A 24,006-nucleotide genomic window follows, 5' to 3' on the forward strand; every position below is an offset into this window, starting at 1 on the left:
AGGGCCGGGCGGCCGGGCGGTGGCGCGCGGAGGACGCACGGGCGGCGGGACGCTGGGACGGCGGCGGCCGGAGCGCGCGAGGCGAGTAGGACCCGAGGCTGGGTCGGGGTTCGAGGCCGGTTCGGGGTTCGAGCGTGGTCCCCACCCCACCCACCCCCAATCCCGGGACGCGACCTCGCCGTTCTCTACGAGCCACTGCCTCCAACTCCTCCATCTAGGTCTAAACTTTCCGTACTTGGAGTGTCTCGTTCCCCCGCGTCTCTGTCCCCTCCCCGTCTTTGACCCCGTCCCTGCTTCTCTTCCCCGGCCGCATCCTCCTCCAGGTGTCCTGCCCCTTTCCCGCATCACTGTCTTCCCTCTGCCCCTCTCCCCTATCTCGATCCTCCTCTCTACCTCTTTACCCCCAGTCTGTCCCCCCTCGCCCTCCTCCGTGGCCGAGCAGAGCCAGGCCCCAGACGGCGGGAAGGCGGCCGGGCGTCCGGCCGGGCTGGGCCTCGGCCTGGCGGCTGGGCCGGTGTGGGGAGCGGCAGCTGTTTGCCATTAGCCGGGGACCCCGCAGGCCCCGCCCCCTCCCTGCACGGGGCGGGGTCACCCCTGCCGGGGTCTTTGGGTCGGAGAGACCCCAGAGACGTCCAGGTTTGGCTGGGAGTGGGGCTGGAAAGAGACTCCGCCGGACATTCGGGCCCGCCTGGGACCCTGCACCCCCTTACCTGTCCCCTCTTGGAGTGTCTCGCCTCCCATTCTCTCCATCTCTCTCCTATCCTGCTTTTCCTTCTCTATATCCCAGGGGTCCCATAGAGGGAGAGGGGCTTCAGCCACAGACACCCTTCCTCACCACCCCGCCCACCCCGCTCTGCTTTCTCGACCTGTGGTCATCCGCGCACGTAGAGGGCGGTCCGATGGCTGGAGACCCTCAGACCTCAGTCTCTCTTGGAAACGGGCAGAGGGATGTGGCATTGGGAGGTGGGGGTGGTGTGGCCAATAGTGGGGAATCTGCCAGGCTTAGGTTCGAGTCCAGACCCAGCCACTTCCCCCTCCGGTGACCCTGGGCAAGTCACTGTGCGTTTCTGTGCCTACCCCGCCCCCCATTCCTTATTTGCAAAACAGAGCAATCAATAACTGTGTGCCTGATGGGGACGTTGTGATCAAATGAGCTGCTGGGGTGATTATTACAGTTATTACTATTATTTGCCCCACCACTTTTCACCTCCAGGGGCCCCCACAGGCTATGCCAGTCCTGCTTCCTGCCACCAGTCTGTCTCAGGTGTCCAGAAAAGAGTTTTGATCACCTCCCAGGTGCGTAGGGGGTGAGCCTCCAAGCAGGTGAAAACCCAGATATCATACAATTGGTGACTGCGTTCCAGGCGTTGAAAGACAAAGACGTGAAGAAAGACGGAGAGAGAAGTGGAGCGAGGCACAGAGAGACAGAACGTGGAGAGAGGCAGAGAAGCGTGGAGAGACTAAGCAAGACACTAAGCAAGGGACGAGCAGGGTGTAAGACAAGGACAAGCCCGGCTGCCCCGGAGCCCCAGCCCCGCCTTCATGCCCGGCAAGTGCCCCACCTGGCCCATCCTCCCAGGTACCCACCGCCCTGGCACCCACAGGCCAGAAAGGGTCCTGCCTGGTGGTAGGATGGGCTGGGGCCTCTGGAGCCGGGTGGCTGGAGGTCAGACGGCAGAAAGGACTGGCCAAGCTCAGGCTGAGTGTTGGGGACAGGAGGGCCCTGGCCGGCCTCCAGGGCTGAGGGGGAGTTAGTGAGAGGCTCTGATTGTCCCTCCCTTTTGCAGCCTCCAGGCGCCCTGTCTTACTTCCTCCCCGCCCCCCCCCCCACAACCCCCATGACTTCCCTGGACACCACCCGGCCCTCTATCCCTGCTGCGCCCCTGAGCCGGACGCATCCTGGGGGGGCAGGAAGTTCTCGTGTAGCCCGGCAGCGAAACTGTTTATTTTTAGAGAAAATTGTTTCCATAAAGAGGAAAGGCTTTGCTCCTCACTGCCTCCCCCTAACTTTCCCTGCCCCCCTACCCTGGCTGGCCTGACCCAGCTCTCCTTTGGGGTCCCCTACCCTCAGCTTCATCTCTCCTCTGCCCCTGTGTCTCTGTGTCCTTGGATTCTTGCAGGAAGGCTTTCCTGCACTTAGGAAGCCTGTCCCCCAACCCCCTGCCCATCTCAGCCCCTATCTGTCCCTGTAGCCAGCTTCTGGCCTGGACTGAGAGGAGGGGTGCAGGAAGGGTGGGGCCTCTCGGGCTTCGGGCCCCCCGGCCCAGGGCCTTGTGGAGGCGGGGCTGTGGGAACAGCTGGAGCCTGTCCAGGGGCTGGACAGATGTGCAGGCAGGCTGTGAGGTTTGGTTTCTTTGTTCCAGGCCGTGGGGGCCCCCCACCCCTTTCCACAGCCAGGCTGGGTGTGTTCCTAGGAGAGGGTCCCGGACTTGGGGAAGAGGGAGTGTCGGGAGGGGGGCAGCTGTGGAGGGGGGGTGGCCCCATCCCCCCCTCCCCCTGCAGACTCCTCCTGACTCCAAGCTCCAATACCCCTCCTCCCAGGTAAGCCTCAGCCCAAGCTGCAGGTGATCTGAGTCACAGACCCCAAGTGACTCTTGAGGAGCTTCTGCAGACCAGAGGATGGCCCAAGTCCTGCACGTGCCAGCTCCCTTCCCAGGTCAGGGGGCTCAGGAAGAGAGGGCCCTGCCCTGGGGTCTGGGAGATGATGAGGCCCAACCTTGCAGGAGGTGGTGGGGGTGGGGTGGTTGAGGGTAAAACACAGCCCTGCCCCAAGGGCCTGAATAAGGAACATTTGGCTCTACCCTGGAGGGTCTTGATGGGGAGGGGACAGACTTTCAGGGAAGGGGGCTGGTGTGAGTAGGGAGATGGGTGCCTGTGGGGGAGGGGGGGTGGAGGGAGTAGGCACAGCCCTACCCTGCAGGTTTCGGAGAGAGTGACAGGGCCTTGCCCTGAGACTGGAGTTATTATTAAGCACCCAGTGGGCTCCTATCCCTAGGGCAAATAAACCTGGACTCTCCTGGGGACACGAGTCTCCCCCCTGAGGAGTGGACAGCGGTGTTCAGAGTCCCTGGTCTTTCTTCACACCCCAGGGACCCCTGGTCCAGCCTCCCCACCCGCCTTCCCTGCCAGGGAGCCTGACCCACCGTACTCTGTGGAGACGCCCTATGGCTACCGCCTCGACCTGGACTTTCTCAAGTATGTGGATGACATCGAGAAAGGCCACACGCTTCGGCGCGTGGCCGTGCAGCGCCGGCCCCGCCTCAGCTCACTGCCCCGAGGTCCTGGCTCCTGGTGGACCTCCACCGAGTCTCTGTGCTCTAATGCCAGTGGGGACAGCCGCCACTCGGCCTATTCCTACTGCGGCCGCGGCTTCTACCCGCAGTACGGTGCCCTAGAGACCCGCGCCGGCTTCAACCCGCGCGTGGAACGCACGCTGCTGGATGCCCGACGCCGCCTGGAGGACCAGGCAGCTGCGCCCACCGGCCTGGGCTCCCTGACCCCCAGCGCAGCAGGCTCCACCAGCTCATTGGTGGGCGTGGGGCTGCCACCCCCGACGCCACGGAGCTCGGGACTGTCCACACCCGTGCCTCCTAGCGCCGGGCACCTGGCCCACGTGCGGGAACAGATGGCGGGTGCCCTGCGGAAGCTGCGGCAGCTGGAGGAGCAGGTGAAGCTGATCCCCGTGCTCCAGGTGAAGCTATCCGTGCTGCAGGAGGAGAAACGGCAGCTCACGGTGCAGCTCAAGAGCCAGAAATTCCTGGGCCATCCCACGGGGGCCCGGGGCCGCAGCGAGCTCTGCCTGGACCTCCCAGAGCCCCCCGAAGATGCAGTGACGCTCGAGACCAGGAGCGTGGGCACCTGGGTCCGAGAGCGGGACTTGGGTGTGCCTGACGGGGAGGCAGCCCTCGCCGCTAAGGTCACGGTGCTGGAGACCCAGCTCAAGAAAGCGCTGCAGGAGTTGCAGGCGGCTCAGGCCCGGCACGCGGACCCCCAGCCCCAGGCCAGGCCACCACCAGACAGCCCGATCCGAGTGGACACTGTCCGGGTGGTAGAGGGGCCGCGGGAGGTGGAGGTGGTGGCCAGCACGGCTGCCGGAACCCCTGCACAGCGGGCCCAGAGTCTGGAGCCCTATGGAACAGGGCTGCGGTCCCTGGCACTGTCTGGAGGGGTGGAGAGCCCTGCCGTGTTCCGTAGCCACGAGCTCCTAGAGACCGCGTTCCCAATATCTGCTGCGCCCGCCGGCAACGTTCACCTGGTGAAGAAGATCAGCATCACGGAGCGCAGCTGCAGTGACCCAGCAGGTGAGCCACAGTAGACAGGGGAGGATGGCGGAGAGGCCTTCTTTGTTCCCGTGAAGGCCGGGGTCCAGCCCCAGCCCTGGTCTTCCATCAGACCAACCACTCAGGCTCTCAGAGCCTCTGTCTCGTCCTCTGGAAAAAACGGGACAGTTGTGCTGCCGACTCTGTGCTGTGGGGAACCATGCAGAGAAATTGGGTATCTGTTAAGTGCGTGTTTTCCTGGCTAGTACGTTGTAAGTATCCAGACAGCAGGAGGTACTTGAGGGAGGGTCCCCAAGGCTGTTGGTTTGCTGGGCCCCAAAGCCCTCCCAATTTATTCGGTCAAGGGCAGAAACCAACTTCAGACCAGTTTAAGCAATGAAAAGGAAATGTACTGTTTGTGTAACTTAGTGACAGCTTCAGGCATAGCTGGATCTAGGTGCTCAAATATCATCCAGAATCTCTGACTCTCTTCTTCCGTGCACTTTGGGGTCTTCTTTCTTAGCAGAGTGCAGGTGGCCCCGCGACTCCAGGCATCTGTCCTTTCATCTCAGTGGAAGGGGAACCTCTCAGTCTGAATAGTGCTAATAAAAAATCCCAAGGGTACCCCTCAGGGACTGGCAGCAGTCGTGTGCCCATCGCTGTGCCAGTCGCTGTGTCCTTCACTGCCCAGCCCCAGATGCTGGGGGTAGAGGAGCCCCACCCAAGTCCTGCAGCCTCTGAGGGAGCAAAAGGGATGTCCCCTGGAGAAAGTGCTGAGTCCTCATGCCAGGAATGGGGATGTGGGTTGTGCAAAATGGCAGCTGCCCCATCACTGCCACCCTTAGGCTTCTGGCGGAAGCTGTCGGAATGATTCATAATCATGACAGCTGTTCTGTATCAAACACTAGCCTGATGCCAGGTGCTATGGTAAGCGTTTCATTCATGGAATGTGGGCTTTAATATCCCCAGCAACCTGGGTTCAAATTCTACTTCTCGATGTAGCCCTGGGTGAGGGACTTCACCTCTGGAGGCCTCAGCTTCCTTATCTGTAAAGTGACATAACGCTAGTCCCCTACCTCTAGGGACTCTTGTGAATTGATGCACGCAGTGAACACTCAATCAATGCTTGTTGATAATTTTCAGGCCAATTCTGTTTATAGCCGGGGAAACTGAGGCTCAGGAAAAAGCTGTGTGTCACTTGCCCGGTGTCACACAGCTAGGCAGTGGCTGAGTCAAGACCTAAACCAAGGTCAGCCCGAACCTACAGCAGGGCTCGAAGGTGCCGCTCAGGTCCCCAACCCAGTCTCGAATGTCAGAGCCCCGTGGAGGGACCCGAGGGCACAAACTGGAGGGTGGGGACCCAGCTGTGTTTTCTTGCTTTTCCATGTTGTTCCTGGCCAGCTCTGGACACCACTTCTCTGTTCTGCGTCCATCACAAACACCCAGCGCTTTGATTCTGGCCCCCAGCCAAAGGCCCTGCCCAGCTCAGCCTTGGGGTTTCTGGGAGGCAACCTCCATTCCAGACGTGCCACCTTGGGCAGCCGTGGGGCTTCTTGCCTGCAGGACACACAGACGTAGTGATGTTCCCACTCTATGCGGGCGGCTGCCCCCAAAAGTCCTTCCTTGTGTCTCCCTTAACTCCTTGCCGCAGCCAGCCCCGTCTCTGCTTTGCTTGGGCAGAACTGGAGTGTGCCGGTTCATTTCAACGTCTTCTCCTCTAGCAGACTTTTATTGAATGCTTGCTTTGTGCCAGACTCTTCCAGGCACCGGGGACGCAGCAGTGAACCAGACAGACCGAACCCCTGCAATAAACAAGTGAAGCCCCGTGATAAAAAAGTGAAATAGCGTTTCAGGGAATACGTGTTAGAAGCAAATAAAACGGGCCTGGGGTAGGCAGCAGTTAGATGGGGTGGTGATCTCGGTTCCAATTCTGATTTCCCTGCCCCCTAGCTCTGTGCCCTGGAGCAAGTTATTTGACCTGTCTGTGCCTCATGTGCAAATCTGGGGTCCTGACAACCCAGTGTCACCAGACCCGTGTGAGGTTTATATGTGTGAGTTCCTATCACCGTGTGGCACCAAGTACATAGGTGCTCAAGGGTTAGCTGTTGGCCCTTCGAACCAAGATGTGAACGAGAAGGATGAGCCGCGTGGCACCGGGGTGGGAAGAAGAGTGTTCCCAGCAGGGGCTAAGGTCCTGAGGCGAGGAGGGGCCTGAGGACATCAAGATATCGAACAAGCCGGGGGCTGGCTGGGTGGCTCAGTTGGGAAAGCGTCCGACTTCGGTTCAGGTCATGATCTCACCCACGGTTCATGAGTTCGAGCCCCACATCAGGCTCTGTGCTGACAGCTCGGAGCCTGGAGCCTGCTTGGGATTCTGTGTGTGTGTCTCTCTCTCTCTGCCCGCCCCCCCCCCCCCCCCCGCTTGCACTCTGTCTCCCTCTCTCAAAGATAAATGAATGTTAAAAAAACAACAACAACAACATTAAAAAGATCTTGAACAAGCTGGAGTAGGATGAGGCTGGAGATGGGAGGTCCAGAGGTCCCTAAGCATCAGAGGGGGGCCCAGTAGAACTTGTAGACTGGGGAGGAGCAATATGAAAAATGCAATTAGATAGTACAGGACTTGACAAGTGTTTGGACCATGTGTTTAGGTCCGCCAGCTTGATGGGTAGGTCTGGGAGGACTCCCTGGGGGAGGAGGTAGGGAGGAGCCCAAATTCCCTGCCGTCTAGAATTCCCTCACTGAGGCGGAAGGGCGGGGAGGGTGGGAAGCTGCCTTCCCCCCAGGCTGGCAAGAGTGGGTGGTGCAGGCAGAGGCCTGGAGACCTCACAAAGTCCCATCCCCCCACCTTCCAGAGAGATCGGTGGGAGAAGGGGCAGGAGGGCATGTGTGTGCGTGGGGTCTCCGAGGCCTTGAAATTTCCTTTGCGTTTGTTGGAAACCTACCCCTGTGACAGCAATTCATATTCTTTGTGGAAAGTTGGGAAAGTCCAGAAAAATCTGGCACACTAAACAAAACCCCCATAAACCCACCGCCGCCCAGACCCAGCTGTTGTCAGCACTTCTGCTTCTTTCCTTCCGAATTTTTTCATGCAGAAGATAATATGGGTTTTTTTTGGTTTTTTTTTTTTTAGGTCTGGCAACAGGGAGCTGATAGAATTTGTTGTCTCGCATTATTTTATTTTTATTATTTTTTAATTTTTGTTTGATTTTTGAGAGAGAGAAAGAGCAGGGGAAAGGCAAGAGAGAGAATCCCAAGCAGGATCTTCACAGAGCCTGACACAGGGCTCGAACCCATGAACCATGAGATCATGACCTGAGCCGAAGTTGGACACAACCAACTGAGCCACCCAGGAGCCCTGCATTATTTGATTTTTAAGAGCCTTTAGGTAGCCTTCTTATGGGCCAGGGCGTTTTTTGACATTCTTCATATTTTAATTCATCTATGTCCCTAGCACACCCATGTGAGGTGGGTGGTGTTTTTAATCCCCATTTTACAGATGGGGAAAACTGAGGCACGGGGTGGGGTGGCTGCCCACTGTTCAGGAAGCCAGGTTTTAAACTCCGCCCTTGGTTTCTTTGATTTAACATTATCCCAGGGCATTGCTTCCTGTTATGAAAAGTTCCTGGCCTGGGGCACCTGGGTGGCTCATCCGACTTCAGCTCAGGTCATGATCTCATGGTTTGTGAGTTCGAGCTCCGTGTCAGCTTTGTGCTGACAGCTCAGAGCCTGGAGCCTGCTTCGGTTTCTGTGTGTGTGTGTGTGTGTGTCTGCCCCTCCCCTGCTCGCTGTCTCTCTCTCTCTCTCTCTCTCTCGCTCTCTCTCTCTCCAAAAAAGAAAGTCCTGGGATGCAGTATTTATTTAACAGCCACATCAGTCTCTACTGTCATTGATGCCACAAAGATGTCCTTTTGCGGAAATCCCTTTCGTCTTCTGTTTTCTCAGGACAGGTTTCCAGAAGAGCATTTTTGAGGACCGTGATGTCTGTGGCCAAATTGCTTTATTCCCCTGTGGCCTCACTCCCTTCCCACACTGGGTGGGTGAGTGATTTAAATTTTTAAAAATGTCTTGTGGCCTTCAAGAGGCCCAAACTGAGTCAATGTAATTTTTCAGCTCACAGCGACCATCTCCGCTGGTCTGTGCATGCCAGCTCTCTTGTGTTACTTGATGTTTTTTCCACCTTCTTCCACCCTCAGTGCTGAGGGCAGATAAATAGCTTCGGCTCTATGGGCTACATGATCTTTGTTGCAATGACTCAATTCTGCTCTTTTCTTTTTTTTTTTTTAAGCTTTATTGAAATGCGCTTCATATACAAAAAAAAAATGTTGCATATTTAAATGTATACATTTTGATGAGTTTAGTGCCCCCGTTCTGCCTTTGTAAGCATGTAAGCGTGGACAATATATAAAGGAACAAGCACGGTCGTAGGATATTCAGTTTCGTGTAATTTTCACATGTCCCAAATAGCATTCTTCTTTGTTTTTCCATTTAAAAATGCAAAAATCGTGCCCACAGTCCGTAGTTTGCCAACTGCTGCCCTATGCCATTCACACACACACACCCCAGCCCATTAAATATCATTCCTTGCAATCCACCTTCCAGAAGCTTATTTAGACATTTCAGTGTCCTTGAAAAATATGCTCTGGGCATGTTTAATTTCCTAAAATGGTATTGTGATTTCAGAAGAAAAAATCTTGCTGTTTCTTATTTTTTTTTTCTCTCTGGGCACTATTTTTGAACTCTCCCCCCTGATGTTTATAAACCTGGTTTGTCACTTGGAATGACCACACAGCCGTCTGCCCGAGGTGTGTGCGACACTTTTCTTACCCGATACCCCCTCGGTGGGCCCCTGGGGTTGCTGAATCACAGGGAATTCACAACTTCACTCCAAGGTTTGTCTGATCCTTTCTGGAAGAGCTCTCCCTGTCCATTCTCACCAGCCAGACTTGGATCTGAGGTGCCCACTTCCCCAGATGGAATTTTCTCTAATTTTTGCACATCGACGCTGGTGCAGAATGGTATCTCCTTGTTTTAATGTGCATTTCCTTGATTTTTGGTGAGATTGGGCATCACCATACATGTTTAATATAAGATTCCTCTGGTGAGTCACTTATTTGTAGCCTTTGTCTGCTTTTCCTTGGGTAGTTTTCAGAAGGTCCTGGCATATTCCAGAATAGGGGTTGGCAAACTATGGCCTTTGGGCCAAATCCAGCCCGCTGCCTGTTTTTATAGGCTCACAAGCGAAGAAAGGTTTTTATGTTGTTATTTACTTACTTATTTTTAATGTTTATTTATTTTGAGAGAGAGAGCATGTGCTCGTGCACGCATGCACACACAAGTGGGGGAAGGGCAGAGAGAGGGGGGAGAGAGAATTCCAAGCAGGCTCCGCACTGTCAGCACAGAGCCCGGGGAGGGGCTTGAACTCACGAACCTCGAGATCATGACCTGAGCCAAAATCAAGAGTCGGATGCTTAACCGACTGAGCCACCCAGGCGCCCCCGGTTTTTATGTTTTTAAATGGTTGAACAATATAAAAAGAAGAGTGACATGAGCAAAATTATATGAAATTCAAACGTATCAGAGCACAGCCACACCCATTCATTTACATACTGTCCAGAGCTGCTTTTCCCATCGAGACGTTATGGCCCACGGAACTGAGAATATTTATTGTCTGGCCCCTCATAGAAAAAGTTTATTGACTCTTGTTCTAGAAGATGACCCTTGGTCATTTTTGGCATTATGAATATCTTCCCACAGTGTGTATGCTTCTGTCATTTAACTTTGTCTACGATGGTGTTTTTTTTTTTAATCTGATAGAAATCTTCATGAGGGATTAAACCCATCATATTTTTCTTTTTTTAATATTTTGTATTTTAAAAAAAAGTTTTTTTAAAGCTTACTGTTTATTTTTGAGAGAGAAACAGTGCCAGCCGAGGAGAGGCAGAGAGAGAGGGAGACACAGAAACTGAAGCAGGCTGAGCTGTCAGTACAGAGCCTGACGCAGGGCTCGAACTCATGAACCGTGGGATCGCGACCTGAGCTGAAGTCGGATGTTTAACCGATGGAGCCACCCAGGTGCCCTGCGTGCTTTGAGGAATTTTTAAAGGAATCTTTCTCCTTCTGAGGCCTCTGGTATTCTGTTATATCTTCTCCCTGTAGCTACATTGATCCTTCAGAGTTCATGTGTTAAGGTGTGAGGTAGGGATCCAGCTTGATTTTTCTTGGGTCGAGTAAGCTGCTTTTTTCCCAGCATCACACCTCAGAGGCCACCTTCCCCGCTAATTTGCGGAAACCCCTTTAACTTAACCCCAGCTCCCGCAGCTAGGGCCTTCTCTCCTCTGTTCCGTTGGCCCATTTCTTCCCTCAGCAGTGCCTGCTGTTTGGGTCATTGTGGCTGTTTGGCTATTTGGAATGTATTACTCTCTCCTCAGCCAGGTTCCCCGTCTTTGCCCCTTTTTGTAAAGTTGTCTTAGCTGGTCATGGGTTTCAGTTCTTCCATATAAATTGTGGTATCATTTTGCCCCGTTCCTTAGTGGAAGAACAATAATAAATGTGATCAGTTTTATTATTGTTATTGTTACATTAGCATTGCAGCGTCTGACTTTGAACTCCTCATGCGAGAAGGAGCCAGGCAAGCTTTTGGAAGCAGGACCTGCTTTCTCCTTGGGGCAAGATGGGCTATGGTGCTGCTCTATTTCCTTTTTCCTTTTTTTTTTTTTTTAACATTTTGAAAAACGTTGTGGTGAAACGCACTTAACGTGAAACTTACCATCTTACCCATTTTTTTTTTAATTTTTTTTTTCAACGTTTATTTATTTTTGGGACAGAGAGAGACAGAGCATGAACGGGGGAGGGGCAGAGAGAGAGAGGGAGACACAGAATCGGAAACAGGCTCCAGGCTCTGAGCTGTCAGCCCAGAGCCCGACGCGGGGCTCGAACTCCCGGACCGCGAGATCATGACCTGGCTGAAGTCGGACGCTTAACCGACTGTGCCACCCAGGCGCCCCCCATCTTACCCATTTTTAAGCGTCCAGTTCAGTGGCATTAAGCTCATTCACACTGTTGTGCAGCCCTCCCCGCCACCCGTCTCTAGAACCTTTCCATCCTCCCAAACTGAAACTCTGTCCCCATGGAACGCTAACTCCCCACCCCCTCCCCCAGCTCCTGCCCCCCCACCCCCCATCTACTTCCTGTCTCTGTGAACGTGACTCCTCTAAGGACCTCACATCAATGGAATCATACAATATCTGTGCTCTGGTGACTGGCTCATTTCACTGAGCAGAAAGTTGTTTCCCCTGATCTTTCGACCCTCCCTGGTATTTAAACGAGGAGTCCTGAGTCTGGGGCAGACACTGACATTGGGAACTGACCCATCTGCCTCCTGACCCATCCCGCTTCGCCACGTAGTGTGTTTGTTTGTTTGATATGAATGTGTTGATAGAGCTTAAAAAAAGAAATCAGGAGATTCACATAAAAACCTAGAGGTGCGCTTTGGTTCCCCACAGGGGTTCAGGCCATGACTCCGGAATCGGCCTGGCCTGGCCACACCCTGGGCTGGGGTGCCATCAGACACGTTTGTGGCTGAGTGTCTCATCGGGTCTCCGTGTTGCTTGTGCTGACTATTTACTCTCTGTTCTTAAATCCAGTGGAGTGTTAGGGACTTGAGGAGGTAGTTACTGTCCAAAAAAATTTTAGCTGTTAAAGGGAATTAGAAGGAATTGGTCTGTAGAGCCCATGACCTGTGGTAGCAAGGGGACAACCTGGGGAAGTGGGGACAGGAAAGCCATCTGGCCTGGGGGGACCTGAGCCGGTTGTGAGATGGGGATGCTCAACGTGGCACTTTGTTAAAAAATTTTTAGGGGTGCCTGGGTAGCTCAGTCGGTTAAGCGTCGACTTTGGCTCAGGTCATGATCTCACAGCTTGTGAGTTCGAGCCCCGTGTCGGGCTCTGTGCTGTCACCTCGGAGCCTGGAGCCTGTTTCGGATTCTGTGTCTCCCTGTCTCTGCCCTTCCCCTGCTCATGCTCTCTCTCTCTCTCTTTCTCAAAAATAAATGAAACATTAAAAAAATTGAAAAGTTTTTAAATTTAATGTAATTTAATATCTTAATTATTTTTTTATTTGAGAGAGAGAGCACGCGCACATGTGCACACGGGGGAGTGGGCAGAGGAAGAGAGAGAGAGGGAGAGAGAGAATCCTAAGCCAGCAGCCTCCATGCTCAGTGAGGAGCCCAACTCGGGGCTTGATCCCACAACCCTGGGATTGTGACCGGAGCGGAAATCAGGAGTCGGGCACTCAACCGAGCCACCCACGCACCCCCAAAGTGGCACTTTTCTTCTTGCTTGGCTCTAGGCTGGTGACCCAGGCCTGGATCTCCCTGCCACCCCCACCCCCAGATGGGCAGTTGGGCACCCTTGGGACTGAGGGCCCACAGAGTCACCTTTGTCCTCTGGCCAACCTGGGTGGGTTTTTGGGTTTTTTTTAATTGTGATAACATATGTGTAATATAAAACTTACCATCTTACCCATTTTAAAGTGTCCGGTTCAGGGGCACCTGGGTGGCTCAGTCGGTTAAGGGTCAGACTCTTGATTTTGGCTCAGGTGGTGATCTCATGGTCATGAGATCGCCTGCTTGGGATTCTTTCTCTGCCCCTCCCCTGCTCCTTTTCTCTCTCTCTGCCTCCCTCCCTCTCAAAATAAATAAATAAGCATTTAAATAAATAGATAAGCAAACTGTCCAGTTCAGTGGCCCTAAGCACGCTCACGCTGGTATGTAACTGTCTCCATCACTCATTTCCAGAATATTTTAATCTTCCTGAACTGAAAATCGGTCCAGATGGGGTTTTAATTTTTATTTTCTAACGACCTGTATTGTTTCTTTTTCCTGATGGTCGAAGTGTCTGTTTCCTGCTTAAAGGTCAGAAGAAAGGAGCTGTGACATCCATAACACAGCCTTGCTTTCGTTAAAATGATAATACATCTTGGGGCGCCCCAGTGGCTTAGTTAAGCATCTGAGTTTCAGCTCAGACCATGATCCCCGTTTCCTGAGTCCGAGCCCCACATCGGGTTCTGTGCTGACCGTGCAGAGCCTACTTGAGATTCTCCCTCCCTCTCTGTCCCTCCCCTGCTCGCACCCTCTTGGTCTTTCTCAAAAATAAATAATAAATAAAACACTTAAAGGGCGCCTGGGTGGCTGAGTCTGTTAAGCACCCGACTTCATCTCAGGTCACGATCTCGTGGTTTGTGGGTTCGAGCCCCGCATCAGGCTCTGTGCTGGCAGCTCGGAGCCTGGAGCCTGCTTCGGATTCTGTGTCTCCCTCTCTCTCTGCTCCTCCCCCACTAATTCTCTCTCTCAACGATCAATAAACATTGAAATTTTTTTTAAATCTTATCGAAATAGTGTTTACAATTCTCTTGGGTTAACAAATGACCCTCGAGCACTATACAGGCGTTGTTCTAAGCCTCTTCCCCCCAAATTACTGTCTTCAGTCTGCACAACGACGCCATGGTGGAGGAAATGTCATTCTTCCGAGGCACAGGGAGGTTAAGTGACTTACCTGAGGTCACACAGCTTGTTCCTGGGAGATTCGAGTTCCTACCAAGACTGCGACTCTTGGCTGTGACCAAACCTTGTTTCCAGACAACCCTCAGTGTGATGGGGGGGGGGGGGGGGTCACAAGCCAGGATTGCAGAGTGACAGCATCTTCTGTGTCCCTGACCAGCTACCAGCACCGGCAAGAAGCCGGTGTCGGAGTCAGATTCTGTCGCTCGTTCCCTGGGTGACCTCAGGCAACCCTCTGTGCCTCAGTTTCCTCATCTCTGACGATCCGGATCTCCCGGACTGGGAGGATTTGACCAGGCAACACCGGCATTAGCCCACAGGGCGTGTGACCCCGTGGAGGCCACCGTTATTCCCCTGTTATCCTCAGTGACACCTCTTTCCCTGCCTCTCCAGGTCTCCCACAGGCCCCTGCGGAGTCATCCTCGTCGCCCCCAGGGGTGGCGGCCACGTCCCTGGCACAGCCTGAGAAGAAGGCAGGTCGAGCGCTCGCCCGCGAAGCTGCCAACTCGGAGCCCGCCAGGCAGGCACCCTCGTGCGAGTCCGCGGAGGCGGGGGGCGCAGGTGAGTGAGGGTGGCCGTCGCTGGGGACGGGGCACTGGAGGCCCCAGGGCACAGGGTCTGGCTGCGGGAGATTCTTAAGGCACCGCCCATCCCCCCAGGCGAGCCCCCGGCTGGCGTGCGGTCCATCATGAAGCGCAAAGAGGAGCCCGCGGACCCCCCAGCCCACCGGAGGAGCCTGCAGTTTGTGGGGGTCAATGGCGGGTGAGAGGAGCGCCCGCCCCACACCCCCGCCCTCCCTCAGCTCCTCCCTTCCTGTTCATCGTCGGAGAACGCACCCTGGTCTAGGCCCCTTAGGCTCCTTTAACCACGGTGGATAGACGGCTGGGGACCCTGAGGCCCCTGGAGGCCGAATGCCTTGCTGGAGCTCACACAGCGACCGCGTGTCTGCCCGGTGGCCAGGCTTCCGAGCCTGTGCTGTAACCGCTGCTCCACGCTACTCCACGTTGCTCCAGTGCTGGACTCGGCGTCCAGCCCCAATGGTGCTCCCAATCCACTGGGGCCTCGGGCAGTTCCCACACCGTGCGGTTGGAGCCCTGATAGTGGGTGGGGACCCTTAGAGCCGAATGGGAGTGTTGGGGGAGGCGCCGATGTCCCCTGGGAAGTCACTGAAGGCGGGGCCGCGGGTGCTAGCAAAGTGAAGAGTGAGTGGGGGCTGGGAGGCACTCCTGCGGGTGGGCACAGCCTGGATAAAGGCTCAGAGGTGGGAGGAAGCAGTGACTGTGCCTGAGAAGCAGGAGGTGGGGTGCCTGAGTGGCTCTGTTGCTAAGCATCCGACTCTTGACTTGGGCTCGGGTCACGATCTCACGGTTCATGAGTTCGAGCCCCCCCCCCCCGTTGGGCCCTACCCCGACAGCACAGAGCCTGCTTGGGATTCTGTCTCCCTCTCTCTCGGCCCCCTCCCCTGCTTGCTCTCTATCTCTCTTTCAAATTAAACTTAAAAAAAAAAAAAAAAGCAAGACGCATAGGACGTGGTAGAGACAGGGATGATTTGGGGACTCGAATGCCAGGCCCAAAAGTTTAGACTCTGTCCAGAGGCAGCAAGTAGCACAAGTGGGTCCTGTTTGCAGGGGTGAGGGTCTGAAGCCATTGCATAAGGGGTAAAGGGGGAAGAGGTACCGAGGAGTAGAAGGTGACAAGCAGTGTTTCTCCCTGACCCACCCCAAGCACGATCACAGTCAGAGCTAGTGTCTGTTGAGTGCCCACTGTGTGCCAGGTCAGGTGCTGTAGGGCACATCCCTGCGACCCCGGGAGGTTGTTACTGCCACTATTCCCATTTAACAGATGGGGAAACCAAGGCCCAGAGCGGTCCAGTAGTCAGAGCCCTGTGCCCCTCCCCTGCCACGTCCTGTTCCATCCTGTGATGTCTCCCCCACTCCGCCCATCCTTTCTTCGCAGATACGAGTCCTCCTCGGAGGATTCCAGCACAGCAGAGAACTTCTCAGACAACGAGAGCACAGAGAACGAGGCCGCGGGACCAGAGGAGAGGGTTCCAAGTGTGGCCGAAGCCCCCCAGCTCAGGCCCTCGGGGACAGCGGTGGCCAAGACCGGCCAGGAGGAGTGCCAGCCATCTCGGGAGCCTCAGCATGTGCTGGTGGAGGAGGGGGTGTCAGGAGCGAATGCAGAGGAGGAGATCCGGTCAGTTTTCTTGGGGGAGGAGGGGGGGACTCAGGGCAAGGTGGGTGACCTCTGCCTCAGATTTCACCATTCGTGCCCTCTGAGGGCACCTCCCATCGGTCACGCACACCTTAGTCTGAATTAGTGAACAAGCATTTTCTCCCGGTCATCTGAAGGTCTGCAGGCTTTGATAAAGGGCCTGATAGGGGCCATTTGGGCTGTTGGGGGTTAGAATTTAAGGGACAGGCAAAGTTTGTCCTCAAGCACCCCACTCTCTTTGGGACAGATGCGCCACCTGCCTGTCCTGTTTGTGTCTTTTTTCTCTCCTCCCCTCCCCCACTGGGGAAAAATCTGCCCTGGGGAGAAGATTTTCTATCCACCACTGCCCACTTGGAATAAACTTTAGCCTGTTTGTCGACTTCCTCTTGGGATCTGCATGCTCCCCATGTCTGGGGTCACCTAGGAGGCTGAGGTGTGTGCTCCCAAGATAAACTCCCCTCTTGTCTGTCCCTGGCAGGATGGAACTAAGCCCCGACCTCATCTCAGCCTGCCTGGCCCTGGAAAAGTATCTGGACAACCCCAATGCCCTCAGTGAGCGGGAGCTGGTACGATGGGGTCCCGGGGCCCCTCGACCCCCACCCCAGCTTCTCCCCATCTGCATGGTCTCCCGGTACCTGCTTCAAGGGGACGCCAGAATCCAAGTCGAGAGCTAGGGGGGTTGTGGGGGTTGGTACTCGAGTCACGGGCCTTGAAGAGGGGCCAGGGTCGGGGGAGGGGCCGAGGACGGTCCCCTGCTAGCCCTCCTGGCCTCTGGTTCGTGTTCTTTGGGGGGTTGAAGGGAGGCGCTGCCGCATTTCTCTTTATGGGTGTCCGTACCGGCCTCTAAAGACCACGTACCCGGGATAGAGACGCTCACGCCCTCCTCGGGGGCACATCTGGGACTGGAGCGTCTGTACTTCCCATTAGGGTCCTTGTCCCGGCTGGGGGCGCGCGCTTTCTAGCCCAGGGGGCTCACCTGGGGAGGGTTGTCCCCACTTGTCCTTCAGGCTCTGGGTCCGGGTGCGGGTGTCCACGTGCGCCCTCCCATCCTGGGACTCCGTCTGGGGGCAGTGGGGAGCGGGCCGCCACCGCCCTCAGACCCCTCTCCTCCCTGCCCCCCGTGTCCAGAAAGTGGCCTACACCACGGTGCTACAGGAGTGGCTGCGTCTGGCCTGCCGCAGCGACGCCCACCCTGAGCTTGTGCGGCGCCACCTGGTCACGTTCCGGGCCATGTCGGCGCGGCTGCTGGACTACGTGGTCAACATCGCCGACGGCAATGGCAACACCGCTCTACACTACTCCGTGTCCCACGCCAACTTCCCCGTGGTGCGGCAGCTGCTGGACAGCGGTGAGCCCGTGGGGCAGGACGAGGGGGCCCCAGGCAAGCAAGGGGGCCCCGGCGGCTACCCTGGTCTCATGGTCTGATGGGGGAGACGCTGTCTTCCCTGTCTGGTAGAGGAGACACCACCCAGCCCGTCTGATGGAGGAGACACAGTCCCCCTCCTAGAAGTCCCTCGTCTAATGGGGTGTCACGGTGGAGGGGGAGACCGTGGGGTGGGATGGGGCTCTCGGCCTGGAAAAAGGGAGGAATCCGGGCACAGCTGGACTGTAGCGGGGGGTGGGGGGGGTGTTGCCTGTTTCTCACGGACCTGCCCCCAGTTTTGAGGCAGTCCTGGCCGGGATCAGTGGGGTCTGATGGCTCGTGTCCTCCTTGCCACCCCCCCTCCGCCAGGTGTCTGCCAGGTGGACAAGCAGAACCGCGCTGGCTACAGCCCCATCATGCTCACTGCCCTGGCCACTCTGAAGACCCAGGACGACCTCGAGACCGTGTTGCAGCTCTTCCGGCTCGGAGATGTCAATGCCAAAGCCAGCCAGGTATAAGACCCCTCAGTGCTGCAGACCCAGGCGGCCCTTCCCGCTCACTAAGTCCTGGCTGTGCACCAAGCCCAGACTTGGTCTCATTCCGTGCCCAGGGGGAGAATCCCCCCTCCGCAGGACAAGGACACTGGGGCTCAGAGAAGCGCTCATTTCCTCAAGGTCGGACTAGAGGAGGTGGGATTTGAACCCAGATCTAGGTCTAGAACCCCATCCTTAATGACCTGCCTGCCAGGCTGCCTCTGATACAGGGCCTTGAGGGGCAGGGTGTGTGGGAGGGATCCTCCACCTTTCTTAAAGCGACACCATCCCACATCCTGCTTGGTAATTCATTGGGCGGCTGCTGGGTGCCGGGGACTCAAATGGTGGACAGGCAGGCACAGAGCCCGCCCTCCTGAAGCCCCCTAGCCAGCCTGGAGCTCTGGGAACTGAGAGCGTTCCAGGCAGCACAGAGGCTTGGGGCGGATTTGGACTCGGGGGCTGCAGAAAGCCACCGGGGGCATTTAACCACAGCAGTGGCATGGCCGGCTTTCTGATTTAAAACGTCCCTTCGGCTGCATGTTGGGGAGCAGAAGTCGGGAGAGCATGGAGGTGACTGGAGTGAGGACCGGTGTCTGGGCAGAGGGAGTAGCCAGGACTCCATGGGGACAGCAAGAAAGGGAGGGATTTGCAACAGCCTGAATACAGTAAGGAGAGGAACAGGGTGCTGTCGTGGGGCAGAATGACAGCAGACCCTGCTTGCTTTTTTATTGATTTAGCTTTTCTTTAAAAACAAAATTTCAGTGGTTTACTTATTTTACCTGAGGTGGAATTCACACGAGGTTATCCCTTTTAGGGGCACCTGGCTGACTCAGTGGGCAGAGCATGTGACTTGATCTTGGGGTCGTGAGTTTGAGCCCTACGTTGGGGGTAGAGTTTACTTCAAAAAAAAGAGGGGGGCGCACCTGGGCAGCTCAGTCAGTTAAGCATCTGACTTCAGCTCAGGTCACGATCTCATGATTTGTGAGTTCGAGCCCCACATCGGGCTCTGTGCTGATGGCTCAGAGCCTGGAGCCTGCTTCAGATTCTGTGTTTCCCTCTCTCTCTGACCCTCCCCTGCTCACACTTTCTCTCTCTCTGTCCAAAATAAATAAACATTAAAAAAAAGACTATCCCTTTTAAAGTACACAATCCAGTGGCATTTCGTGCATTCGCAGTGTTGTACAACCATCACCTCTATCTACTTCCAGAACATTCTTATCATCCCCCAACGGAAACGCTGCGCCATGAGCTGTCACTTCCCATCTCCCTCCCCCTGCTCCTGGAAACCACCGGTCTGCTTTCTATCTCTACGGATTTACCAATTCTGGATATTTTGTATAAATAGAATCGCATAGTATGTGTTCTTTTGCGTCTGGCTCCTTTCACTGAGCGTAATATTTCCAAGGTTCATCACGGGGCAGTGCACATCAGTACTCTGTTTCTTCCTAAGGCTAATATTCTTTAGTATGGGTATACCACAGTTTCTTTTTCTACTCATCCGCTAATGAACATGGATTTTTTATTTTAATTTTTAATGATTATTTGTTTTTGAGAGAGAGAGAGAGAGAGCACGAGCAGGGGAGGGTCAGAGAGAGAGAGGGAGACACAGAATCCGAAGCAGGCTCCAGGCTCCAAGCTGTCAACACAGAGCCCAACGCGGGGCTCGAACTCACAAACCGTGAGGTGACAACCTGAGCCAGAGTCGGGCGCTTAATTGACTGAGCCACCCAGGTGCCCCAACATTGATTTGATTTTTACTGAGGCTTAGCTGACATACAGAAAAGCATAGAAATCTTAGCTCAATAAATTTTTACATATTTTTACATATATTTACACCCGGGAGCTAGGAACCTGCTTTAGTTGGGGTTTGGGTTGGGTAGGCAAATAACATCTCCCAGGAGAGGAAACATTTAAGCCGAGATGTGAGGGATGAGAAGGAGACAGCAGGAGGAGGGGACCAGCCAGTGCAAAGGCCCGGTGGTGGGAGGGATTGTTTGAGATCTAGAAGGAGGCCAGCAAGTAGAGATCCTGTTAACATCACAGTACTCGGGAACCATGGAAGGTTCCAGAGCAAGGGTGCCCGGGATGACATGGTCCTTAAGCCTGTTCCTTGCCCTACCCAGGCGGGGCAGACAGCCCTCATGCTGGCGGTCAGCCATGGGCGGGTGGATGTGGTCAAAGCCCTGCTGGCCTGTGAAGCGGACGTCAATGTCCAGGATGATGACGGTTCCACAGCCCTGATGTGCGCCTGTGAGCACGGCCACAAGGAGATCACGGGGCTCCTGCTGGCTGTGCCCAGCTGTGACATCTCGCTCACTGACCGCGTGAGTCCCCACCCAGGGGCACCCCAGGGAGGGCAGGAGCACAGCTCAGGGCCTCATCACAGCAGTGGGTCTTTACAGGACGGGAGCACAGCTTTGATGGTGGCCTTGGACGCGGGGCAGAGTGAAATTGCATCCATGCTCTACTCCCGCATGAACATCAAGTGCTCGGTGAGTGCCAACCCCTGGACGCTGTGGGCGGTGGGGGGCTTTGGGAAGGCACAAGCGGTTACAAAGGGCTGACACTGTATGGGGCCCATGCCAAGGACTTAAGAGTCATCTGCTTGGTGAACCTCCCTGGTGCCCCCATGAGGAAATGAGGTGTGGACAGCGGAGACCAAGTAACAGCATTCGAACCTGGATCTGTCTCGAGCCAAATGCGTGCTCTTAATCCCCATTCACTCATTCGAGAAATACTTACAGAGCACCTATCGCATGACACATCCTGCTTTAGGCCCTGGCAGTCATAGCCCTGAGCCAAACAGGAAACCGTTTCTGCCCTCACAGAGCAGGCGTCGTAGTCAGATACACAATACACAAGACGACGTATCAGAGCCAGGTGATGGTAACTGCCGGAAAGAAATCTAAAACAAGGTTAGAGGGCCATGGAGAGATGGGGAGCTGTTGAGGAAGTGAAGGAGCGAGTCGTGTGGCTGTCCAGGCAGATGGAACAGCCCGTGCAAAGGCCCTGAGGCGGGAGCATGCCTGGTGTGTTTGAGGAGCATCGAGGGCCCCAGTGGGAGGCGGGGAGAGCAGGGAGGGGACACCAGAGATCACGCAGGACTTTGTGGGCCACGGTGAGGATTTTTGGTTTTTATTTGAAGCGTGTCAGTGTATCAAAGGCCTTGAGATGTCTCACTGTAAAGAAACCCAATTGGGGTCTAACTTGGCATTTTCCTTATTTGACCACACAAGCCAGGGTTTTTAAGAAATCATGCCTGTTAGCAAAACACTCTCTGAAAGCCTAACAGGAAGATAATTTTGATACTCAGTGTAGCGTGAGTGTCTGATGGAAGAGACGAGCTCTCCAGTCTGATGGTCTGTCCTCTGAATGCCTCTCAGGCATGATTTCTTGAACCCTCCACGACAGCCTGATTATGCTGCATAAAGTCGTTATTACTTCCATTTTTCAGGTGGGGAAGCTGAGGCTTAGCATGGTTCCATCCCTGGCCCAAGGTCTCACAGATCAGAAGGGGTGGAGGCCCTGGAGTCCCTCTGACTCCAGACCTTGAGCGGGAAACTCCCCGCTCCCTCCTCCTCACTCCTGCCTCACACTTGGCCTCCCTGAGGCGTGTCTGGGGCCTGGTTCGAGGGTGGCGCGGTGGCCGTTGAACGCAGTGATCCCCCAAACAGCCATCTGTCTCCCATGTGACTTCCAGATTCTCCCTGAGGCTCTAGGTTTTTCCAGCTTCATTCCCCAGGGTGTCAGGACACCTGGGACTCCGTCGTGGCGCTCAGGGCGTCACCCGGGGAAGAGCTCTGGGCCTCAGTTTCCTCACCTGGAAGATGGGGGTGATAGGAGCAGGTGATGTCCTGTTGGGTGATGTGCGGTCCTGCTCCCAGGGACCCCTGGGGGACAAGCCCCAGTCATCCACCACCATCCATCTGGACCACTGCCACTGGCTCCACCCTGGTGCCCCGGCTCCCGCCCTCACTGCCACCTCCAGTCTGTTCTCCCCACAGCAGCCAGAGGTCACTGTGAACACCCAAGTGAGGGTACAGCCCTCTGTGGCTGTCACCCTACTTGGAGAAAAGGCCAAAGTCATCCCCAAAGCCCACCAAGCCCTGCGTGACTACCCTCACCATGCCCCACTCTCCTTCCTCTCCCTCTTTGCTCAGTCTGCTTGGCCAGTAGCTGCCGCTGCTGCTGCCTCAGGGCCTTTGCATTTGCGGTTTCATGTGCCGGAGTGCTCCACATCACTGCGCCCTGCAAGTCCCCGTCCCTGCCTGTCTGCTCTCAACTTTCATTCCCCTCCACCCCTTATCTGTGATGAAAATCCTCCTCTGCATTCGTGTGCTTCTCTGAACGTCACCTCCTTGAGGCCAAGGGACCAAGTCCCACCTTGTCCGCTCACCTCAGCCACAGGGCCAGCCAACAATGTTGGCGCCTTGTAGGCATCCGAAACAATGCCAAACAAAAGGAATTCTGCTTCTTGTTTCAGTTTGCCCCGATGCCAGATGACGAAAGTCCTGCGTCATCCTCTGCCGAAGAGTAGCCGGGAGGGAGGCCCGGGGGGGGGGCCAGCCAGCCCCAGAGCGAACCGTCCCTCCTCCCTCGTCTCCTCCCTCCTCCCTCGCCGGCACCCCCCCCCCATACCCACCAAGGCCCGAGTCACAAAGGCAAGTGGGATTTTCTTCTGCTTCCCAGGAGGAGCCCCCAACAGCAACATGACTCCAGCTTTATAGCGGGTTTTTCCTGGTACACCAGTTCAAAGCAGCCGCGGTGCAGACCGGAGCTAAATTCTTACATAAATTGGCGCCAGCGGCCGAGGCCGGGGCGTGGGTTTATGAAGAACGTTGAGAACAATCAACTGACAATTACGGACGGAGGAGGGTGAAAGGGAAAAATACTGTATTTTTGAATCATTGTGGGGGGGGGGTGGGAATCGTATTACTTGTTGCCAGATCTGAAAGTCACTGGAATCGCATAGTTTCATTTTAATCCTGAATGTTGTTACGCACGGGTCACGTCCGGAGTGGCTTAACGCCCCCCTCGCACACCCCACATTTAATTGTCTGGTATATAATAGTGTTTTGTCCACTACCCCCTGCCCCCCGCCCTGCCCTCCCCAGACAGCTTTCTTGGGGGGGAACTGTCTTCTGGTCTCTTCGCAAAACAGATTCTGTCCTTGTCCCCCAGGGCAGGGAACTCAGTCCTTTTTGTTCTGCTGTCTCGCTGCCACTGCCTGTGTCACCCCCAGTCAAGTGGGGGGGGGGGGGGGGCGGCGGGGCGTCTCAGGACCCTGCGGCCGAGACATCGAGAGATCACCCAGAAATCCGTCCCCTCCACGCGTGGAGGCCCTGGCAAATACTAATTTTCCTAGAAAATCCTTCAGACCTGGGGACTCAGGAAATGAATCCGGTTCCCAGAGCAGCTGTTTGAGTCCCCGGGCTTAGAACCCTGGTAGCGGGCCGTCCTCATCCTCCCCAGACTCCACAATTTCTCCCCGCAAAGGGGGAAAAAAAAAAGACAAAACAGGACATGTACTTGCTGGCAGAACACAGGGCAAGCTCCAGAAACTCCATGTGCACACAATTAAAAGTTGGCTGCCCCCCTGAGGGCTCCCAGTGCAAACTTAAAGAGACAGGCCTTTGCCGAAAACCAAACAAGGGCCAGCTGGGGGGTTTTGTGTGTGTGTGTGTGTGTGTGTGTGTGTGTGTGTGTGTGTGTGTGTGTGTGTGTGTTTTTCCCCCCAACAACCTATAGGCTTTCCGGAGCTGCCTGGAACGGAGCCTGCTGGAAATAGGGCTCTCCAGACACACGCAGTTTCCTTCATGGCCTGTTTTGTCCTCAGAATCTCCACATAGTTTTCTTTCCAGTTCCTTCCTTTTGTGAACAACAACAACAATAAAAGGGGGGGGGGAGGGGTTCCGAGCCTTGGGAAGTTAAGTGCCTCATGACAGGGAGTAAGATCCCTGGCTTATAGGTGTCCTGTCCTCTCTTGTCCGCTTCTGTCCGCTCGGCCCACGAGCGCTCGCTCGTGGTCATTCAGTAAAGCAGAGCGCTGGCTTCTCGCCTACAGAAGTAGGCTTCTT

The 24,006-nt window shown here is 55.4% G+C and overlaps 1 protein-coding gene across 5 annotated transcripts; it reads left to right on the forward strand.

Annotated features, from left to right (window-relative positions):
- Nucleotides 1–273: 273 nt before the first annotated feature.
- KANK2 (KN motif and ankyrin repeat domains 2) lies at nt 274–23,545 on the forward strand. Of its 5 annotated transcripts, none has more exons than XM_027050293.2 (14): nt 274–1,296; nt 1,365–1,579; nt 2,542–2,656; nt 3,090–4,301; nt 14,213–14,380; nt 14,479–14,581; nt 15,776–16,015; nt 16,512–16,599; nt 17,162–17,381; nt 17,766–17,908; nt 20,053–20,253; nt 20,332–20,421; nt 20,758–20,844; nt 22,413–23,545. In XM_027050293.2, exons 3-13 carry the CDS (start codon nt 2,620–2,622, stop codon nt 20,836–20,838), a joined length of 2,583 nt encoding a protein of 860 aa, XP_026906094.2. In that variant the 5' UTR covers nt 274–1,296; nt 1,365–1,579; nt 2,542–2,619; the 3' UTR covers nt 20,839–20,844; nt 22,413–23,545. The 5 variants fall into 5 exon arrangements, with proteins under 5 accessions (XP_026906094.2, XP_026906096.2, XP_026906097.2 ...); XM_027050295.2 differs by having other exon boundaries at nt 22,619–23,545; XM_027050296.2 differs by having other exon boundaries at nt 1,365–1,549.
- The last annotated feature ends 461 nt before the right edge of the window (nt 23,546–24,006 follow it).

The sequence above is a fragment of the Acinonyx jubatus genome, chromosome A2 (genome assembly GCF_027475565.1).
Source record: "Acinonyx jubatus isolate Ajub_Pintada_27869175 chromosome A2, VMU_Ajub_asm_v1.0, whole genome shotgun sequence".
Taxonomy (NCBI): Eukaryota; Metazoa; Chordata; class Mammalia; order Carnivora; family Felidae; genus Acinonyx; species Acinonyx jubatus.